General features: G+C 45.6%; 1 protein-coding gene across 2 annotated transcripts; it reads left to right on the forward strand.

The window, feature by feature from the left end:
* Window positions 1–637: 637 nt before the first annotated feature.
* On the forward strand, window positions 638–18,898 carry Erp27 (endoplasmic reticulum protein 27). Of its 2 annotated transcripts, XM_075981926.1 has the most exons (7): window positions 638–804; window positions 1,003–1,103; window positions 2,888–3,025; window positions 12,367–12,483; window positions 15,322–15,447; window positions 17,710–17,907; window positions 18,349–18,898. In XM_075981926.1, exons 1-7 carry the CDS (start codon window positions 711–713, stop codon window positions 18,391–18,393), a joined length of 819 nt encoding a protein of 272 aa, XP_075838041.1. In that variant the 5' UTR covers window positions 638–710; the 3' UTR covers window positions 18,394–18,898. The 2 variants fall into 2 exon arrangements, with proteins under 2 accessions (XP_075838041.1, XP_075838042.1); XM_075981927.1 differs by lacking the exon at window positions 12,367–12,483.
* Window positions 18,899–19,411: the final 513 nt, after the last annotated feature.

Below are 19,411 nucleotides of genomic sequence, written 5' to 3' on the forward strand. Positions count from 1 at the left end.
CTGGGATCCTGGGCTGAATGAGACGGAGAAAGCAAGCTCAGCACCATCTCCGCTTCCGACTGTGGATGCAGCGTGACCGGCTGTCTCATGCTCCTACCAGCATGCCTTCCTCGCTGTACCCTCAAATTGGGATAAACCAAAGCAAACCCTCCTCCTCTGAAGTTGCTTTTGCCAGCTATACTATTTTGTCTTGGCCTATAAAAGCCGTATGTGTCAGTCATACATTTTGATGTCTAGGCGACCGCATGCACCCAAGGCTCTGCTTGTACTTGCAGGCAGACGTCCTTCATCAAGCCCTGTGTTGCCCCGATTGTTCATCATCTCTCTCACACAGGCCTCAGAATTTTCCCATGTCTCTGTTTCATACTTAAATCATCGATAATTTGAGCCCACCTCTCCCATCCGCCGTGTGAGCTGGGAGACACTGGATCACCTTTACAGCCTTATTTGTAGCTTCCTACTTAAATTATTAAGAGGCATAGAGTGCTTATATATTTTTTTATTAAATAAATAAACTAAGCTGTCTTTCTCCTGGTTGGATACATTCCAAAGCCCTGCCACTTTGAGTCATTTATCACAGAAGGTGAAGGTTCCCCGGGAGCCAGCTGTAAAATTCCCACAGTGCTAATAACCCACAGCCGTTTCACTACACCGGGCTGTCCTGGATCGGCACCCCCAAACTCAACATCTAGGGTTGGAGTAGGAGAACAATGAGACTGTCCAGGTCCAGATGCCTAATCCTTTCACTTATCCTCATATGCGGGCTGGTCCCAGAATGCACAGCAGATGCTGAAGAAGCCTCAGGTAAAAATAAAAATACAAACCAAAAAAAAGCGCGGGGGTGGGGAGGGTTGACAGTTTGGTTGCCATCAGGAAATGTGTCATGAGAAGAGAAGGGATTATGAAAATCCTCTGGGTGTTTTAATTCGAGCCTAGAAACTTCTCCAGAAGTTTCTGAGTAAAGGTGTGTGTTGCCTGGCATCTCCACCCGTCCTACTGCAGATGGTCTCAGCGCGACCCGGGAACCCATATGGCTCACAGACATCCCAGCTACCGAGGAACTCATCAATGCTGCTGAAGTCGCCGTCATAGGCTTCTTCCAGGTTTGTGGAAACAAACATTCTACTTACTACACCCTATGTTCAGGCATATTCTGCCTTAGGGTAGCCGCGAGAGCGATCTGCTGGGTTAGGGACACTGATCCGGAAGCAAGAACTCTCAGACCCTGCTGCAGCCTCTAATCTGAGACCCCCTCATTTCAAAGCAGTCTGCGCTATGATCAGGTCTTCCTTGGACTTGCCTCGGGATCTCTAAGTCTCCTGACTGGGTCTCCCTATCTATGGGCACTTTGAAATGAAGTGGTGTCTGCAGGAAGTCAGCCTCCGCGTCATCCCTGGCTGCTGTCCTAAACAGCCTCAAACCGTACCTAGGTGTCCCGCCAATAGGCAGAAGTGAACGCACATGCACTTTTAAATTTATGTTCTGGGATGTATTTGAGATAAGGTCTCATAACTCAGGCTGGCCTGGAACTCTCTATGTAGCCACTGCTTCCCTCAAACCCACAATCCTCCTGACGTAATGGGAATATGCTATAATGGGACTAGCCGGAAAGATAGGCTAAATCTATCTCCTGTGACCTGGAAACACTTTCCACAGGCTTTGCTAAACCAAATAAACAGATCCTCAGTAATCTTTCTTGCCCTCTTTGAATACAAAGGAAAGTGAAGAGGTCACTCACGTATTGGCTGTTGGGTAATGCAGACAGCTTTAAACAAGAGGGGCTCACTCTAGCCTTTCCTTCTTTCTCCGCTGATAGCACCTGGCAATCCTCAGAGATAACCCAGCCTTATTCTCTTACCTCAGACCTTGTATATGTTCATTCCTTGATTCCAATTCACAATCACCATGCCCATTAGGTGTACAAAACTGGAAAGAACCACAAAAATTAGAGAAGAGAACAGGAAGAACGAAGTAACATAAATAGCCACCAGATGGTGCCATTGGGTTCTTGAGAAATTCTAAAGTTTAGAAACCAGAGAGCCAGTCAACAAAGATCCACAGCTTCTAAATGAACAACCCATTTCCTTTCAAAAGAGCAACTTGTCAACTCCGTCTCGTTGGTCCCAGATGCAAGACTGGCAATCTTCCCTTCTCTTTACACACACCCCTAAGCTCAGTGAGGTGCAGGGAAAATGTGGCATACTCTCATGTACTGCCTAGAGCGTCTGCAGACGAGCATCCTAACACTGCACGGAAGACGGTGCCGGTGTCTGGGGAGGACAGCCGCCATCACTGATGAGTGGCTTCCCGGCTCCCTAACTGCAGGCCTGGGATGCCATAGATGCGTGGACCAATGAGTACCTTCACACACAAACTGAAGGACCCTTGGGAGAAGAGGACCTCAGTCTCCCGCACGTTCCCAGTGACCGTGCTAAGCACCTGTTTCTTAATTTTGCATCTTCCTGTTCCTCCACAAACTGTTCCCAAAACATTTACCTCCCTAGGTATATGAGTGGCTGTGTAGCCCAACTTCACAGACCTCCGGACACCAAGTCCTCCATGAACTACAAGTAGAATTCAGGCTGCATGATAAGGCCGCACAAAAACCCAGGATTAGACACAGTTTTCATAATGACCTATAAACTCACACAGCCGGGGAAACTAAAAAATACTACTGCAAGTATTACCGACGTGTGTAAGAGTGACTTTGGTTTTACTAGACCAAATCAAGCCTGCAATTTCTGGCGTGTGCATATTTTTCTTCCACGTCTCTTCTCTCAAAAAAAAACCTATGGGTCTCTCTCTCTCTCTCTCTCTCTCTCTCTCTCTCTCTCTCTCTCTCTCTCTCTCTCTCTCTCTCTGTTGTTGTATGTTTGTTTTGCTATAGGATTTAGAAGCACCGATAGTGTCCGTATTCAGCAGCATGGCACAACAGTTCCAAGACGTATCGTTTGGAATGAGCAACAGTTCTGAGGTTCTGAGCCACTACAATGTCACCAGAAACAGCATCTGCCTCTTCCGAATGGTAAGCTGGGCGGCAGCTCCAGCCCTCTCCTGGTTTCCCCTTGTGAGGCGGGACAGAATTCTGTGTCTTTAACACTGTTGCTGGTGTCAAATTCAGGGTCATAGCTGACAAGGATAGTGACTCAGATGACTCCAGAAGACAAGTGCTGGGCTGAGGGGCACAGAGGATGGGAATGCAGAGCCAGGTGTGAGACTAACAAACCTGCGAGGTCCCTTACCAGGCAGAGAGGGTGAGCGAGCCTCTTAGCGTTTGTTAATTTCAGTTCTTACTTCTATAAAATAAAAGGTCTGACCATATTATCTCTAAGGTCATACTAAACACTGAAGTTACACACATTCACACAAGCACCTGCACACAGAGAGAGAAAGAGAGAGAGAGAGAGGCGGCGAGGCAGAGAGAGAGAGAAAAAATACAGTTTTATGCTCTATAAATACATGTGTGTCTGAGTGTGAGTGCGTGTGGCAAGTTTTCACGTAGCTCAGGACGGCCACCGATACATAGATGATAATTATCTTGACCTTCTGACCCTCCACTTTCCTGATGCTGAGGTTACAGGTGTGTGCTATCATTCCCTATTTATGTCACACAGAGGAAACAAACCCAGAGCTTCATGTGTACTGGGCAAACACACTACCAACTGAGCCACACACCAAGCCCCACGATCTTACATGTTGAAAAGCTGACCTATGTTCAGCAAACGTTTTATTAGACAACTCTTGTGTAAGGTACTGATAATAACAACATATCGAATATACACTTTGTTCTCAGAACTTAAAATGTAGGAAAAACTATACCAAATAGACTAATAGAAAAACCATTCTAAAGCTAGGTCATGTGGAGCTCACCCTTTATTCCAGCACTTGGGAAGCAGAGGCAAGCAGGTATCTGTGAGTTAGAGGCTAGCCTGGTCTACAGAGTGAGTTCCAGGACAGCCAGAGCTACACAATGAAACTCTGTCTCAAAAAAGAAAAAAAAAATTAGAAGAAAACACTGTAAGTGGGTTTAAGAGAATGAAAATCATGTGGAAATTCAGAAAAATAATAGAAAAGAGACAATCGACAGGGAAGTATATGTTAAAGCTGGGCACTGGAGCAGAGAAACGTGGACAGAGGAAAACTGAAGGTAGTCAGGAATCCATGATGCCAGCTTGACTGGATCCCAAGGTACGAGTTACAGAAAAAAGAAAATACGACAGGGAAGTTTTATTAGACCATGTTTGTGCTAAAGCCACAGTGCCAGAGTTCTGTGTTTGTACTTAATTTGATTGGCACCAGAAAGCTCCCCAAAGCCTTTGGATCGGGAGAGTAGCGTGGACAGAAAGGAGATTTAGCAGGATTATTTTGGAAACAAAGACTAAGATGGATTGTTAGGCAGAGATGTGAGAAGCAAGAGCTCTTGGTAGCTCAGCAAAACAGACTATGTGAGACTTAAGAGTCTGTGGGGGACGGAGAGGTGCCAGAGCTTAAGAGCACTGGATGCTCTTGCAGAGGGCCGGGGTTTGATTGCCAGCATCCACGTGGCAGATCTCAGCTCCAGTTCCAGGGGCTCTGACTCCTTCTTCCCTCCTCAGACCCCAGGCACACATGTGGCACACATACATGTAGGCAAAATAACCATATAAGTATGTTTTAAAGAGACAGAAAGGGCCTGCTGTGGAGGAGCCGTGGTAGAGAATAAAGAAAAGGGGATCTGCCAAGCTTGGCGATGCAGCCCTGTGATCCCGGTGTAACACCCGATTTTGTATTACACCCTCGGTACAGTTCGCGCACCACTGTACCTTACGTGAGTCGGGCAAGGGCCTGGAGATTGAAAGAACACACAAAGAGACCTGGGTCATTCGAAAGGAGATCAGCCGAATGCCATTTATTCAACCTTGGGGAAATCCTTATATACCTAGCTGCTGTATAAGGATTTCCACCCAGGCAGGTGGGAAATTACCATACCAACACTGGAGTCAACAATGCCCTTCAGCTAAGCACCAGGCGGGGCAGGGGGAGCACAGGAACAAACAGGATGCTTAGTTAGCTGACCAGAAACTGTCCTCAAGATGCACCCCAGGAACAAGGGTTGACCCGGGCCCTACATCCCAGCACTCAGGAGTCTCAGGCAGGAGGACCAGGAGTTCAAAGCCAGCCCCAAAGGAGGCACTAAGCAGGCCTGACAGGAGCGTGAACTCTGCTTACAATGTATTCCTTATGAAACCTGTTGGTGGCTCTCCTAGGACCTTGCCTTAGCCTCTGTTTTATGTTGAGCGCTAGTGACAGCTCTCCTCCGAGCAAGGCTTGGGACTTGGGTGGACAAAATTTCTGTGCCGTGCCAGAAAGCAAACAGGCTGGTTTTCTGCCGATCCACTAGCAGTTCTGGGAAAGGTGGGAGACTTCTCAGGCCAGCTGTTGCATAAACACTTTTTCTCGGTTTACATTTTCAAACTTTGGTACATATCTTAATAGGAGTATTGTTCAGGAGTTCAGAATAACTTTAATAAAGAAAAAACTGAGACCTTTTTATTTTACACCGGGAAACATGAGCCTATGCCAAACTTTCTGGGACCTTCTTCCAACCCAGATCCACATTTTATTATTTGCAGCTTTTCCAAACTTGGTTTATTTTTATGCGTGTGTGTCTGTGTGTCTGTCTGTCCATCTGCCTATATGTGTCTCTGTGTGTAGAACTGTGTCTATGATAGGCACTATTAAAATCTCACAAACTATGAAGAAAAGAATATTATTCCTGCCAGGCAGTGGTGGGCGCATGCATTCAATCCCAGCACTCAAGAGACAGAGGCAGATGGCTCTCTGGGACTTAGAGGCCAGCCTGGTCTACAGAGCAAGTTCTGAGGCAGCCAGAACTGTCACATTGAGAACCCATGTCTCAAAAAATCCAATAAAGCAAAAAGAGAAAAGAAGAGAATGTTATTCCTGAATTTCCAGTAAGAGAATTAAAGTTCTAGCAGGTTGAAGCAGCTCTCCCAAGGTTCACAAGTGTAAAATGCTGCCCAGTTCCATGCTCAGTCCCCCTCTCTACTGCACTATAGTAGTTCTCTAACGCATGCAAAAAATTCTTTTTAAAACTAATTTAATGATTCTTTTACATTTACACACGCATCTCTGTGTGTCTGTGTACCTGTATGTATTTGTATGCTTTTGGGGTGCGGCAGAGGCCAGAAGATGGTGTGGGATCTGCTGGAGCTGGAGGTAGAGCCAGTTATGAACCACCTGAACTGGGTGCTGAGATCTGAATTCGGGTTCTCTGCAGGAGTCCTGCGTGTTCTTAATGACTGGGCCATTTCTCCAGCCCCCAGAGAAAATCTCTATCTTTTTTTATACTATTGTATTTATTTAATGTTTCTTATTCTGAAGTCTACATTTCAAAAACTTTACCCCAAACCATTCCCCTAAACCCCTGGTATTAATTAATCAAACACCAGGATTACAGCTCCGAATCTAGATACTATAGAGTTTGGTAGTGAAATGTCAGAATTTAGGGTTACTTTATTTCCAACAGTAAGAATATATTTAAAGATAAGATGAAATGATAATTAAGTACAAATACACTGACTCATTATTACTGAAGCAACAAAAACTATGTGGATCACTAGGATTTCTATTGCTGTGATGAAACATTATTACCAAAAATAACTTGGGGGGGGGAAGGGTTTGTTTGTTCTTACAATTCTGACGTTACCCTCTATCACTGAGAGAAGTCAGGGTAGGCTGAAGGAAGGCAGGAACCCAGAGGCAGGAGCTGAAGCAGAGGCCATGGAGGGGTGCTGCTTATTGGCTTGCTTCCCATGGCCTGCTTAGCCTGTTTCTTATATAACTTAGCCCGCCAGTCTGAGGGAGGCACCTAACAGTGGGTTAGGCCCTCTGTTCAACCGTTAATCAAGAAAATGCCCATCAGTCTTTCCTATCGTCCAGTCTGAAGGAGCCGTCTTTCCAACTGGCTCTAGCCCGAGTCAAGTGGACAGAAAGTGAGTCACTCTTCAACTGTGGCCTTGGCTTCTTGTCCACCCTCAAAATCTCATATTAATATCACAACAGAAAGCATAAATAACCTGAAAAGTCCCAGTCTTTAAAATTTCAAAATCTTCCAAAGTTTAGTCTCTTTAAAATATCCAAAGTCTCTTAAAGAGTTAAAAATCCCTCTAAAATAACCAAAGTCCCATGAATACTCCAAAGTCTATGGCCTCCTGTAATAATAATAATTTTAAAAGTTAAGTATTTTCTTACTCCAAGAGGTAAGAACCAGGGCACAGCCACAATTGAATCAAAGCAAAATCAAACTTCGGCAATATCGGTAGCTTGCTGCCCAGTGTCAGGGACTCCCTGTCTTCTGGCCTCCGGAGGTCTTGGGAAGCTCCAGTTGGCCCAGGCTGTGTCAGTCACAGCACACATGGCTTGTCTGGGAGGCTCAACCTGGCTCCACGCCACACCTGACACTGTACTTGGTGGTCGTCACACAGTCCTGGCTTATATATGCTGGGGTCTCCAGTGCAGCTGGGGGGCATGATCACAAACGACCTCTGTAGTGGTTTGAATAGAAATGCCCCCACAGGTCCATCGGGAGTGACACTATTAGGAACTGTGTCCTTCTTGGAGGAAGTCTCACTGGAGGCAGGCTTTGAAATCTCAGATGCTCACCCTGCACCCAGGGTGGCTTTCTCTTCCTGCTGCCTGCTCATCTGAATGTAGAAATCTCAGGTCCTTCTCCAGCACATGTCTGCCTGCACACTACTGTGCTTCCTGTCATGATGATTAATGCGCGAAACAATCCCACAGCAGTTAGGATTTAAAGGGGTATTTATTTTGGGGGGTAAAACTCACAAAGCACCAACCGTCAGGAAAGAGCCTAGTCGCAGGAGCAGGAGCCGGAACCAAGCGCTGGAACCAAGAGAGCGGGTCAAGGCTTGCCGCTCTTTTTTAAAGATAAATAGACCACGCCCCAGTGGGCTGGTATTTCAGCAGCTATTGGCTGAAGGAGCGGAAGGTCCTCCTGCAGCAGATGATAACGAACTAAACCTCTGAAACTGTAAGCCAGCCCCAATTAAATGTTTTCCTTTACAAGAGTTGTATGGTCCTGGGATCTCTTCCCAGCAATAGAAACCCTACCTCCTCAGCCTCTACTGGTTTCTCTTCAAGGACTTTAGCCTTGTCCCACATTGCCAAGTCCTGGTGTTCTCCATGAACCCTTCACACTGCCAAAGCCAGTAACATGTGGAAGAGTTTTACACGCTACCGAGTTCAGCAGCCAACATGAGATTCCGTCTTGGCCCCTCCCAACCATAGCTTCTGTGTGATGTGAAACACACCCTTGAGGAAGGGCTTCTGGAAGATTTCACCTCAGTGATGCTGGGCTCTTCTTGGTCACAGCTGATTCTCCAACAGCAGCTGACCAGATGTGCATATTCTCAATTTAAAATATCATGTTAACAGCCGCTCTAGAGTCTTTGAAGAGCTTCCCAAGCCAGGCTCTAACATCTGCATTGCTCTCAAGATTCTCTTCCTACCCCTACCCCACCCCCACAAAATAACTTAAGCTCTGAACTCTTGGCTTTTCCATCCCAAAGTTCCAAAATTCCTTCACAGTCCTCCCCATCAGAACGATGTTATGTCTGTCACAGCAATAGTCCACTGGGGCACCACTGTCTGTCTTAGAGGTTCTGTGACTGTGATAAAGACCGTTACTGAGCACAGTCTGGGGGAGGAAAGTATCTGTTTGGTTTAAGTCACAGTTCAAGGCAGGAACTTAAGGTGGGAACCAGAAACAGAGACCAGCTAGAGCAAGCCAGCCAGCAGCAATCCTTCCATAGTCTCTGATTCAGTTCCTGCCTCCAGGTTCCTGTCTTGACTTCCCTTGATGATAGACTGTCAACCTGGAAACCAAATAAACCCTTTCCTTTCCACATTGCTTTTGGCCTTGGTCTTCACCACAGCAATAGAAAGAAAAGTGAGATTGGGCACTTGCTCTTCAAAACTAGAGCAGGCTGACTTGTAGGAAGGTTCCCAGGAAGCATTTCGGCAAAATTCAGGGAACAATAAGAAGTCGCATGTGACAGTGCGGCTCTCAAGGACTCAGGTTGTCTGATAGAGTGACAGCAAGGAGACCCTCTGTCTCTGTATAGACCTATACGGCGTTAAACCTCCCAGGGATCCTGTCTCTGGAGTTGATAAGCCATGAGCGTGCCCTAATATTTGAATGTTTGCACTACTTTGGATTTTCTTATTCACTTCTATTTTAATGTAAGGTGGATATTCTTGTCATTTTACATTGTTTCTTACTGAAATTTTATATATAAATTATAAAATGTTTCCTCCCCAAAAAAGAAATAAAATTAGCCCAAGTTTGACCCAATGGAATATAAGAGAAACACAGTAAGTCTTTCTTGACGCTTGTACAGTCATTTTCGAATGTTTAGTGTGAGATGTACCTTACCAGGCATGGGAAGTCAGAAGAAATGACTGCAAAAATAAACCAGTAAATGAGAGAAGTAGTATGTGTCAAATCATCAGAACAGTTTTGTAATGTATGTGTGTAGCGGGGCGTGGAGGTGCACACCTATAATCCCGCCCCTTAGGAGACTGACAGGAATAACCATCCTTGGCTACACAGCAAAGTTAAAACCATTCTGGGCTATAGGAGACAGTAAGAAACAAAACTCTGTGTGTGTGTGTGTGTGTGTGTGTGTGTGTGTGTGTGTGTGTAAAAATACATGGCAACTGAATAGTGCATATACTATATATATGCATATATAAAATTAGAGACATGAAGGAATTGATTAAAAAATCATTTCTCAGTGCTACTTAAGTTACTTTATGACTGAACTGTGATAAAATACTATACCTGTAGTATAAGCTAAGATGAACAGGGCATGGTGGCACATGCCTGTAATTCTAATACTACAAGAAGTGAAGCAGGGAGTCAGGAGTTCAGACTCATCTTTGGCAACAAAGAAAACCAGTAATGAGCCTCACTTCCTGTCTAAAACAAATAAATAAAAATAAAACTAGGAAGAGCATAAATAAACTAAGGCGAGTTTTAATGCAGTTTCTGAAACAATTGTTAGAGCACTCACAGGAACGCGAGCACCCTCAGAGCAAAGGCTAGACCGTGCTGGGGTCGCTGCATGCTCAGAGTGTCCAAAACAAAACAAAACAAAACAAAAAATTAGTCACCGGAGCTCAGAGCCCTTCCAGATGCTCTTTTCTGCTTTTGGCATCTCTCTCTCTGGGGAGGATATCTTCCAAACACTAGCAAAATAGAGGTTTAAAACGTTCCCACAGTCTTGCTCTAGGATAGAGCTTTCTCTCCAGTGCATTATGTAAATGGTCCCTTTGGCTGACTGCAGACTTCCTGTTCTAGTGTCGCCTCCAGGATCCCTACACACGAACGAACGAACGAACACTCCTGGGTTTATTAGTTTAGGAAATAACTAAATAGTCGGGATGTTTCTGTGGACGATCTAGGGAGCCTGCAAGGGACGTGGTGGTTTAGGGCAGCGCTGTCACTGCCCAGGATAGGAACTGTATCCCTGCTGCGCACCCTCTGTCTCTCCTCGGCATTCCTGAGCCCAGAAATCCACCTGGAGTTCTTGGCGCCTCCAGTTCTCCAATTCTGGGAAACCTGAGGAACTGCCTGGAACCCGGGCTGGAGGGCAGCCCTGGCCCACGTGTGGCTGGGCCAGCTGCACACAGGAGCCAGGCCTCTGTGTCCTAGAAAAATAATCTTCAAGCATTTGGACGAACTCGGTATTAAGTGGGCTTTGATTATGACGATGAGGATCTGAGTGGTTGCAATAGCAAAGTCCTAAGTGTGAGATATCCTGCCAGCTGGCCAGCCCCGCCACAGGCAGCAGAGAAGATTGAAGAGAACAGCGCTCTCTCTCTCTTATTCTCTCTCTCTGTTCTTCCCTCCCCCTCATGTGTGTGTGTGTCTGTCTGTCTCTGTGAATATGTCCCTGTGTCTGTGTCTTCGTCTGTGTCTGTGTCTGTGTCTTCGTCTGTGTCTGTGTGTAGATACGTACCCCCATGAGAATGGGTGCTGGCAGAGACCAGAGGGCCCCAAACCCCTGTAGTTATAAACTACTGGGGGTCACCCAACCTGGGGTACTGAGAACTTAATTCAGACCCTCTGAAAGAGCATCAAGTTTACTTAGCCACTCTATAACCCCCTGGTTTAGTTTTGTTTGAGACAAGGTCTTGTTCTATTGCCCAGCAGGGCCTGGAACTTCCCATGTAGCCCGGACTGCCTTGGGCTCCTGGTAATCCTCTGCCTGGTCCTCCTAAGTGCTGGGATTAAAGACGGACCACCACAACCGCCTGCTCCTTATTCTTTAGTGGTTTGACAAGAATATTGGGAGTAAAAAGCCGAACAAAGTCCACGGAAACTCTACGTCCGTACATCTTCTCCTCAGTGCTCCTACTGAGCGTTTGGACTTTAAAAGAATTGCGTGTAGCAGGCGTCTTCACCCTCTTCTCACCCACTTCAGACTCTGTGCAGCAGAGGCACCTCGAGTTTCTGGTCCTCCGGCCTTTCCTTCCAGAATGCTGGGATTACAGGAATCAACATGTCTATTTCATGTAGCGCCGGAGATGAGACCTAGGGCTTCCTGTAAGCCGGGCAAGCCTTCTGCCAGCTGGTGTACACCTCTCCAGTCCCATTTCTGTGTGCTTGTTGCTGAGAATTGAACCTAGGAACTCACACACAGTAAGCAAGCAAGCACTCTACCACTGGCCTATATTGATGCTAGTACTTCACATTTTAAAACATCCAGTGCTTTGAGTGGGTTTTGCTCCCCCCAACAAGATTCTAATTTAAAAGTACATTTTCTATACATTGGCATTTATTATTTCATGTTTAATTGGTTTAAGATAATCTAAGGGTTTTTTTTTCAGTATTTTTATCTTTGTGTGTATGTTGCAAGGTTCAAGAGGGAGTTCTAACTGTCAACTAATAGTAGGTTCTGGTAACAAAAGCTATGTGTCACATAATGGCAGTCTTCAAAGGGATAAATAAAGCTTGAGCAACTCCCCAACCAAAGGAAGAAAAAAGGAATAATGGGACGTAACTAAATGAAAAATAAACCAGAGGTTAAGAAAATGGAATTCAGAACAGCTGCACTGATGGAAAATGCGTAATTCAATATATCAGTGATTATATTACATTTTTTAAAAAGCCCTTAAAAGACAAGTAGGGAAAAGTGTCAACGAGGGTAGAAAACTTCCGTCCTGTCTTTGGAGCTGTGCTCCATGCCCATCCTATAGTCAAATTCCGTTTACCAATAATCTCTAAAGATGCTGCAGGGGCCACTCGGTCCTTTATTGTGCCTTGTTTCCTTTCCTCAGGTTGATAATGAGAAACTGCATTTGGATGCTAAAGACATTGACAGCTTAGACGCCGCCAAGTTGAAGCAATTCATTTACGTGCATGGCCTCCACTGGGTGACAGAGTACAGTCCTCTGGTAAACACTGATTCCCTATGACCAGTCCTTTCTGTTCCTGTGTCACAGAGGGTCCTGGTCCCCACGGGAGATGTGTTCTCTCCACTGTTAGTGTCCGTCACCGAACACCTAGCGTGCTGTTGACACCCTTATTAACCCTTCAAGACTCATAGATGCGTCCCTCCCTACTCAACAAAGATGCAGCAAAACTAGATGACCTTCAACACAACTCATAAGAAAAAATGCCTAGAGTGCAAAGTGAAGGTATCTGGATCAAAATTTTCAGAATCTGAAGTCTTGTGTGAGTGTGCTCGGTGAAGGTCACTGGCGCTAAATCACCTTTCTCAAGCTATGACCAAGACTGTTTTTATTCATTGATTTTCTTGTTGCTGCTACAAAGGCAGCTTAGGGAGGGAAGGCTTTATTTTGGCTCACAGTTTGAGGGGACACAGTTCATCGTGGTGAAGTGTGCAGGCAGGAACATGAAACAGCTGGTCACAGTGCATCCATAGCCAAGAAACAGAGAGATGGATACTGGTCTTCAGATCACTTTCTCCATGTTTATTTTGTTGTTGTTTTGTTTTATTCTAGCCAGGACTGAAGTCCATTGGTTGTTCTACCCACCTTCATGGTGGCTCTTCTCTCCTCAAGCCCCTCTGGAAACACCCTCACAGACATGACCAGAGTGTGTCTCCTAGGTGACTCTAAATCCAATCTAGAAGCGGCTTAAGAGTGGCCATCATAGCTTTCTTTACCTAGAGATTCACTCCTGTCTCTGCTGTGCCCACAGAACTGCATGTGGACTCAAGAAAAGATGGCCCAATGCTTCCTGTGCACATGACCATGGTGTCATAGTGTCCTAGATGCAGGGCAAGAACACAAATTCCTGAGTTCTTAGGTCTGGCCCAGCGCTCACCTTACAGATTAACTTTGTGTCTTTCTTAAATTTCACATTATTAGGGACAACCAATCCCATCAAGAGAAAGTCAGGAAAGAATCTCTTTAGAGAAGCATGCTTAATTTTTATTAGGACTTTCACATCTCAGAAGTAATCTCTTCTTGTTTGGAGCTGCCCCCTCGACTGCTGCTAGGTTTTGTTCAGGCCGGTATGAATATTTGCCCTAGAAAGACTGGGCAGAAAGTCACAGCCATGCTCTGCTCCTGCACGTACACCCAATGCACACACTCTGTGTGCCTTTGCTGTGCAAACCAGGCTGTGCCTGTTGAGATGAAACCAGCTACTTCCGTGCTCCCATCCCTTCGGTAAAGAGAGTTCTGCCTTCTGACTCCTTAGCTCTCGTCTCTCGACTCTTCCCAGGAGTTTCTCTGCTTTACAAGAGCAGATGCCACGCTGAATTGAAGTATCGTGAATCTGTTACTCTAACTACCAAGACTATTATAGCAAGAATCAATTATTGTCCATTCTGTGTCCCGAATGTAAGCCGAACCCATTGATAAGGTCCAAGACAAAGTCTGTAGGAATATTTCATCTGCCCATATTGCCTTGCCGGTGGTTCCTCTGTGGCCAGCTGCACTAGAAAAGCTCACCCAGATCCTAGGGGTCAGCCAGTGGGCAAGGAGTGGCTGGATGTCTCTGGAGAGATTGCAGGCCTTTGCTAGGGTGACGTCATCTGCAGGCTTCACCAAGGCTGAAGCAGCTGGTTGAAAGAAGGTTCACTAGTGTGGCCAGCAACCTGTCCCTGCTGTTGCCATGTAAATCCATCCTTAGGGCTGCTGTTGCTATGTAAATCCATCCTTAGGGCTGCTGTTGCTATGTAAATCCATCCTTAAGGTTCCCTGACAGCTCCTTACTGGGCTGGCTGCCCCCAGAGTGAAGGGTGTAACAAAGAGCTATGCATTTTATGGCTTAACCTTGTACTTTCTGTCAAGCCCACAACTGTCCTTTCAGCTACTCAGTTTCATTATGTTTAGTGAGGGGTAGGGGATCGACACAGTTGTCTGAAGACTGGATGGTTGTATTTAGTTTTAAGATTCATTTTTATTGTTTTTAACTATGTGCATGTTGTTTGTCTGCGTGTGCACCGTATGCATGCCGGTTTCTTGCAGGAGCCAGAAGAGGGTGTCAAATCCCTTGAAGCTGCAATTAAAGCCAGTTGTGAGCCACCCAGCTTGGGTGCTGGAAGGAGAGCCAGGTCCTGTGCAAGGATAGTACATGACCTCAACCCCTAAACTGTCTCTCCGGCTCCAAGATAATTGTACTTTTTTAAAAAAAGATATTTATTTTATGTATATGCATATGCACCTGAGTAAATAAATATATGTGCACCACATGTGTGCATGAGCCGGAGGATGCCAGAGGAGGGTATCAGATCCCCTGACAGGCAGCTGTCAGCAGGCACCATACGGATGCTGGAAACCAAGCCAATGTCCTCTACAACAAGGATTGATGTGCCCTTAACCCCTGAGCCATCTCTCTAATAGCCTGGTGATTTTACTTGTTAAAAATATTTTTATTTATTTTTTGATAATTCTATACATGTATAAATGCATTTTTACCACATTCAAGGGGGCCGAACTTTTAAGAGGCATCGTAGAGGTTATTTGCATTTATTCTGTTCACTGCATTGGCATATCTATGTATCTCTGCCCCTCTGTCTCTCTACCTCTCTGTCTCTTTGTATCTCTGTCCCTCTCTCTTTCTGTATCTCTATATATCTCTGTGTCTCTGTCTGTCTGTGTCTCTCTCTGCCTCCTTGTAGCTCTGTCCCTCTGTATCTCTGAATCTCTGTGTCTCTGTCCCTCCACGTCTCTGTCTCTCCCTCCCTCCTTCCCTCCCATCCTCCCTTCTTCTTTGTCCCTCTTTGTATCCTTCTTCTAAAACACATTTTAATTTCCCAGATTGCAGCTGGCTTGTTTAACGCCATGGTTCGGACCCATCTGCTCCTGATAATGAACAAGGCTTCCGCAGAGTATGAAGACAGCATGCAGACATACCGGAAGGCAGCTAAGCTCTTCCAGGGAAAGGTGAGTTGGGAAAGGTCACCACCACAGGAAGATGGGGCTGGGGAGAAGAAAAATTGTGTGATTTTTAAGGATAAGAAGAAAGGAGTGGGAGGCAAGAAGTGAAGATTTTGGAAATTAAAGAGACTTTATATTGTCATTGTGGGAGACAGTAAGTATAAATACACAGAAACCACATCATCTAGTCGGCGTCTGTTTCCTCATGATAACCTCTGAAGGCCGGGACAGAAAGCAGAAAACAATTCTCACGTGAGTTCCTACACAGCACCTGGAGCCTACCTCAAGTGACCACGATCCTTTCTCTCCCTCCCCGCTCCTGGGTGCACTTCTCTGAAACCACCACCCTCATCTACCCCTGCATCGCAGACCCCAACTAGAGGCCTTTCTACCGAGAGCCACCACATAAGCTGTCTTGGGGAACACTGGTCCCCTGGTGTGGGGTGCACTAAGTACTCCTGAATATTCAGAAGAGCACAAGGATTTCCACCGTGTCTAGACGTAGCTTAGTAACCACCCCTCCACTCAGCTCCCCTGCTCATCTGGGGTTTCCTTCTCTACATTTCAGTTACCCAGTCAACTGTGGGCTCAGAGTAGTAAATGGAGAATTCCAGAAGCAAGCAACCCATGTGCTAACAGGGCTTTCACTGCCACGTGTTATTACAATGGTTTGGTTTTGTTATTAGCTATTATATTCAAAGTGTGCACATATAGCAAGAAAGAGCACTATCCATGACTCTCGGGAGCCGCCGGAGTGGGGGTTCTTAGAATATGTCTAGAAAATAACATTCACCAACGGCATACGATGTGCCACAATTACTGAAGGCACCATCCCGTTTCATCTCCGCCCCCACCAGTACATTTTACAAATATGAAAACTGAGTCTCAGAGAAACTAAGTTGCAAAAAAAAAGCTAGGAAGACAGAAGCAAACTTAACCCCATCCTCTGCCTTCAGACACCATGCTAGACTTTCTTGCTTAGGGAGTCATCAATCTTCAAAGTCAGAAGACTTTTTTAAAGATTGTTTTTATTTTTAATCAGGAGGTGGGGAGTAAAGATGCCCAGAAAGACTATAAGAGAGTTTTGAATCTCCTGAAGCTAGAGTTACAAGGGGTTGTCAACTACCTGGTGTATTATTAACCTCTGAGGCATCTCTTCAACCCCAAATTCCAATTTTTATTTTTTTTTTTGTTTTTTGTTTTTTGTTTATTTGGTTTGGTTTGGTTTGGTTTTAGTTTGGTTTAGTTGGTTTCTCTAGATAGGGTTTCTCTGTACAGCCCTGGCTGTCCTGAATCTGGCTTTGTAGACCAGGCTAGCCTCAAACTCACAGAGAACCATCTGTTTCTACCTCTCAAGTGCTGGGATTAAAGGCACGAGCCACCATGCCCAGCCAAAAATGTGTAGCCCAGGCTGGCCTTGAACTCACGATCCTCCTGTGTTCTCCTCCTCCTTCAGCAAATCCTACCAGCCACCACAGCTGGACAAAATTCTTGTAGTTAAATTCAACTAAAGGATAAATTTAATTAAAGTTAAATTTGAATAAAATACCAAAACAACAAAAATAAATTTCAAAATCATTTCATTTTAATCAAAATGTGTTTATATGAGAAAGGGTGGGGTGGATCTTATATAGCCAAGGCTAACCTCAAACTTGCTGACTTGTTATAATTAAATGTGACTTTGAACTCCTGGTCCTCCTACCTCTGCCTCTCTGTTGACTGATGTTCCTGTCCTTCTTGATCCTGCAACTGTTCAATCCCAAATCAATACACAGAGGCCTACATTAATTATAAGCTAGTTGGCCTATTAGCTCAGGCTTCTTACTAACTCTTATAACTTATATTAGCCCATAATTCTTGTCTGTGTTAATCACGTGGCTTGGTACCTCTTTTGGTGAGGCAGTCACATCTTACTTCCTATTTGTCTGGATGATGACTGCAGACTGACTCTTTCCTCTTCCCAGAATTCTCCTGTTCTGGTTGCCCCGCCTCTACTTCCTTCCTGGTCACCCCACCTCTACTTCCTGCCTGGCTACTGGCCAATCAGCATTTTATTAAAATACAAGTGACAGGATACAGACCATTTTCCCACAGCACCTCTCAAGTGCTAGAATTTCAAGTGTGCTCCATCATGCCAGACTTTAACTTAGACTAAAATCATATTATGCAAACCGTAAGTTCAGTCTGTGTAGTGACAGCCATTACTAGTGTCTCGTTGTCCCCAGGCTGTCAGCAGGACCTTTTTCTTGAATGTCTCCCCAACTACAGGTTCTCTTCGTTCTGGTAGACAGCGGCAAAAGGGAGAATGGAAAGGTGATATCCTACTTCCAACTAAAGGAGTCTCAGCTGCCCGCTCTGGCCATTTATGAAACCGAGAATGACAAGTGGGACACACTGCCCATCACAGAAGTGACAGTGGAGAAAGTCCGGGACTTCTGTGACGGCTTCTTAAAGGGAACCCTGCTGGTGAGTGCAGCCGTGAGATAGAGCACTTGGCGCCCTCCTCGGTGTGAATTTCATTTCCGAGCAGGGCGACTTTGAGGAGATAAATGGGACGGTGTTAGCTAGTGACCATCACTTGCAAAGGGTTTGTATAAGCAAACTCAGTTTGGGATTCCTCCATTTTCTATTCAAGGATCAATGGGAAATAACTTAAATCCACACTTCATTCACAAGTGGTACGTTGGTGTCTTAGGCAGGTAGACTGCCACAGTGTGAAGCTAGCTTGGGGTATGTAATAAGTTTAAGTCCAGCCTGAGCTGCGTAGTGAGACCTCTTCAAAACAAAAACAAAACAAAAGCCGCATCAACAACAGAAGAGCTCAGCAGTTCAAAGTGAAGCTGGAGTTATGGTTTTTCAGGAAGAATTAAGTCTGCGCTCTAAGTTCAGCATCACTGTGTTTTTCAGAAAAATCACACAGCTGAAGAAGATGCCAGGAAGGAGGAGCTCTGAGTGTTCCCTGGTCCCTCTGCTTGCTGCGATCACGTGTCTATCCTGTGTTGAATAAAAAGGGGCACCAAATCTAACCTCTCAACAGCTAACGCAGGTGTTCTAACAAGGGGCGGGAGGTCCGCCATGCTTCCTTTGTGTCTAAACGTCTCCTTTTCTTACCTCTTTTGTTTTCAACTTCCCATCCTCTCCTTCCCACAGCCTAGTTTCCCACTGTGAGTGAGTTCTGAGGAGAGAGGGGCTTTAGGAACTTGGCATCTCCCTGAAGGAGAAGCGTTCCTAGAGAGAGGCTCTTCTGGTGCATCACTGACATTGACTTTAATACCCTGCACAAGGCTTGCACAGCAGTTCCTATCCCTTTGGGGTCATCCAAGGATAGAAACCTCGCCCTCCTCATAAGCACATATCCTTCTCTGGCTTGGAGCCAAGAACAAAAAACATGTTTGGTTTTTTTTTTCCCCCTTCAAAAGTTAAATGATGTCTCCAAGTTTCTGAACACATCTGAAGCAGCATGTTATAAGCTACATTCATTTTGTGATTGCAGCTCCCTGTGCTAATCAGCAACCCATGAAATAAATAAAATCCAACACTGTTAAAAGAAGAGTAACATCTCTCCAAAGCCACACCCTTTGGAGGGAACCCAGCTGCCCAGCTCAGCCGTGCACGCCCGCCCTCCAGGGCTCTGTTTCCCTTTAGGTCACGATCCACTGATGTGTTGTTCCTTGTGTGGGTGGGATGAGTGGTGGGACCCGACCATCCTGCGTGAGGACTTATACAAATGTGGCAAGAGAACCAGGGAGTCAAGTAGGTAAAAGGTTAGGAAGAGACAGAGGGGGCGGGGGCATTTGGCGCCAAAGCATGTTGGGGCTAACCATGGTTCCTGGCAGGAAAGTGTGCGGTCCAGCACACCGGGGATGGGGATACAGGCTGTTACTGTCAACACACAGATACTACATTGTCGCAGCCCTCCTGCCCGCTCCGGGCCTTGGCTCTAAAGAAAAGTGCCTAAGTACTAACTAAG

Source organism: Microtus pennsylvanicus, chromosome 8 (genome assembly GCF_037038515.1).
Source record: "Microtus pennsylvanicus isolate mMicPen1 chromosome 8, mMicPen1.hap1, whole genome shotgun sequence".
NCBI classification, from domain to species: domain Eukaryota; kingdom Metazoa; phylum Chordata; class Mammalia; order Rodentia; family Cricetidae; genus Microtus; species Microtus pennsylvanicus.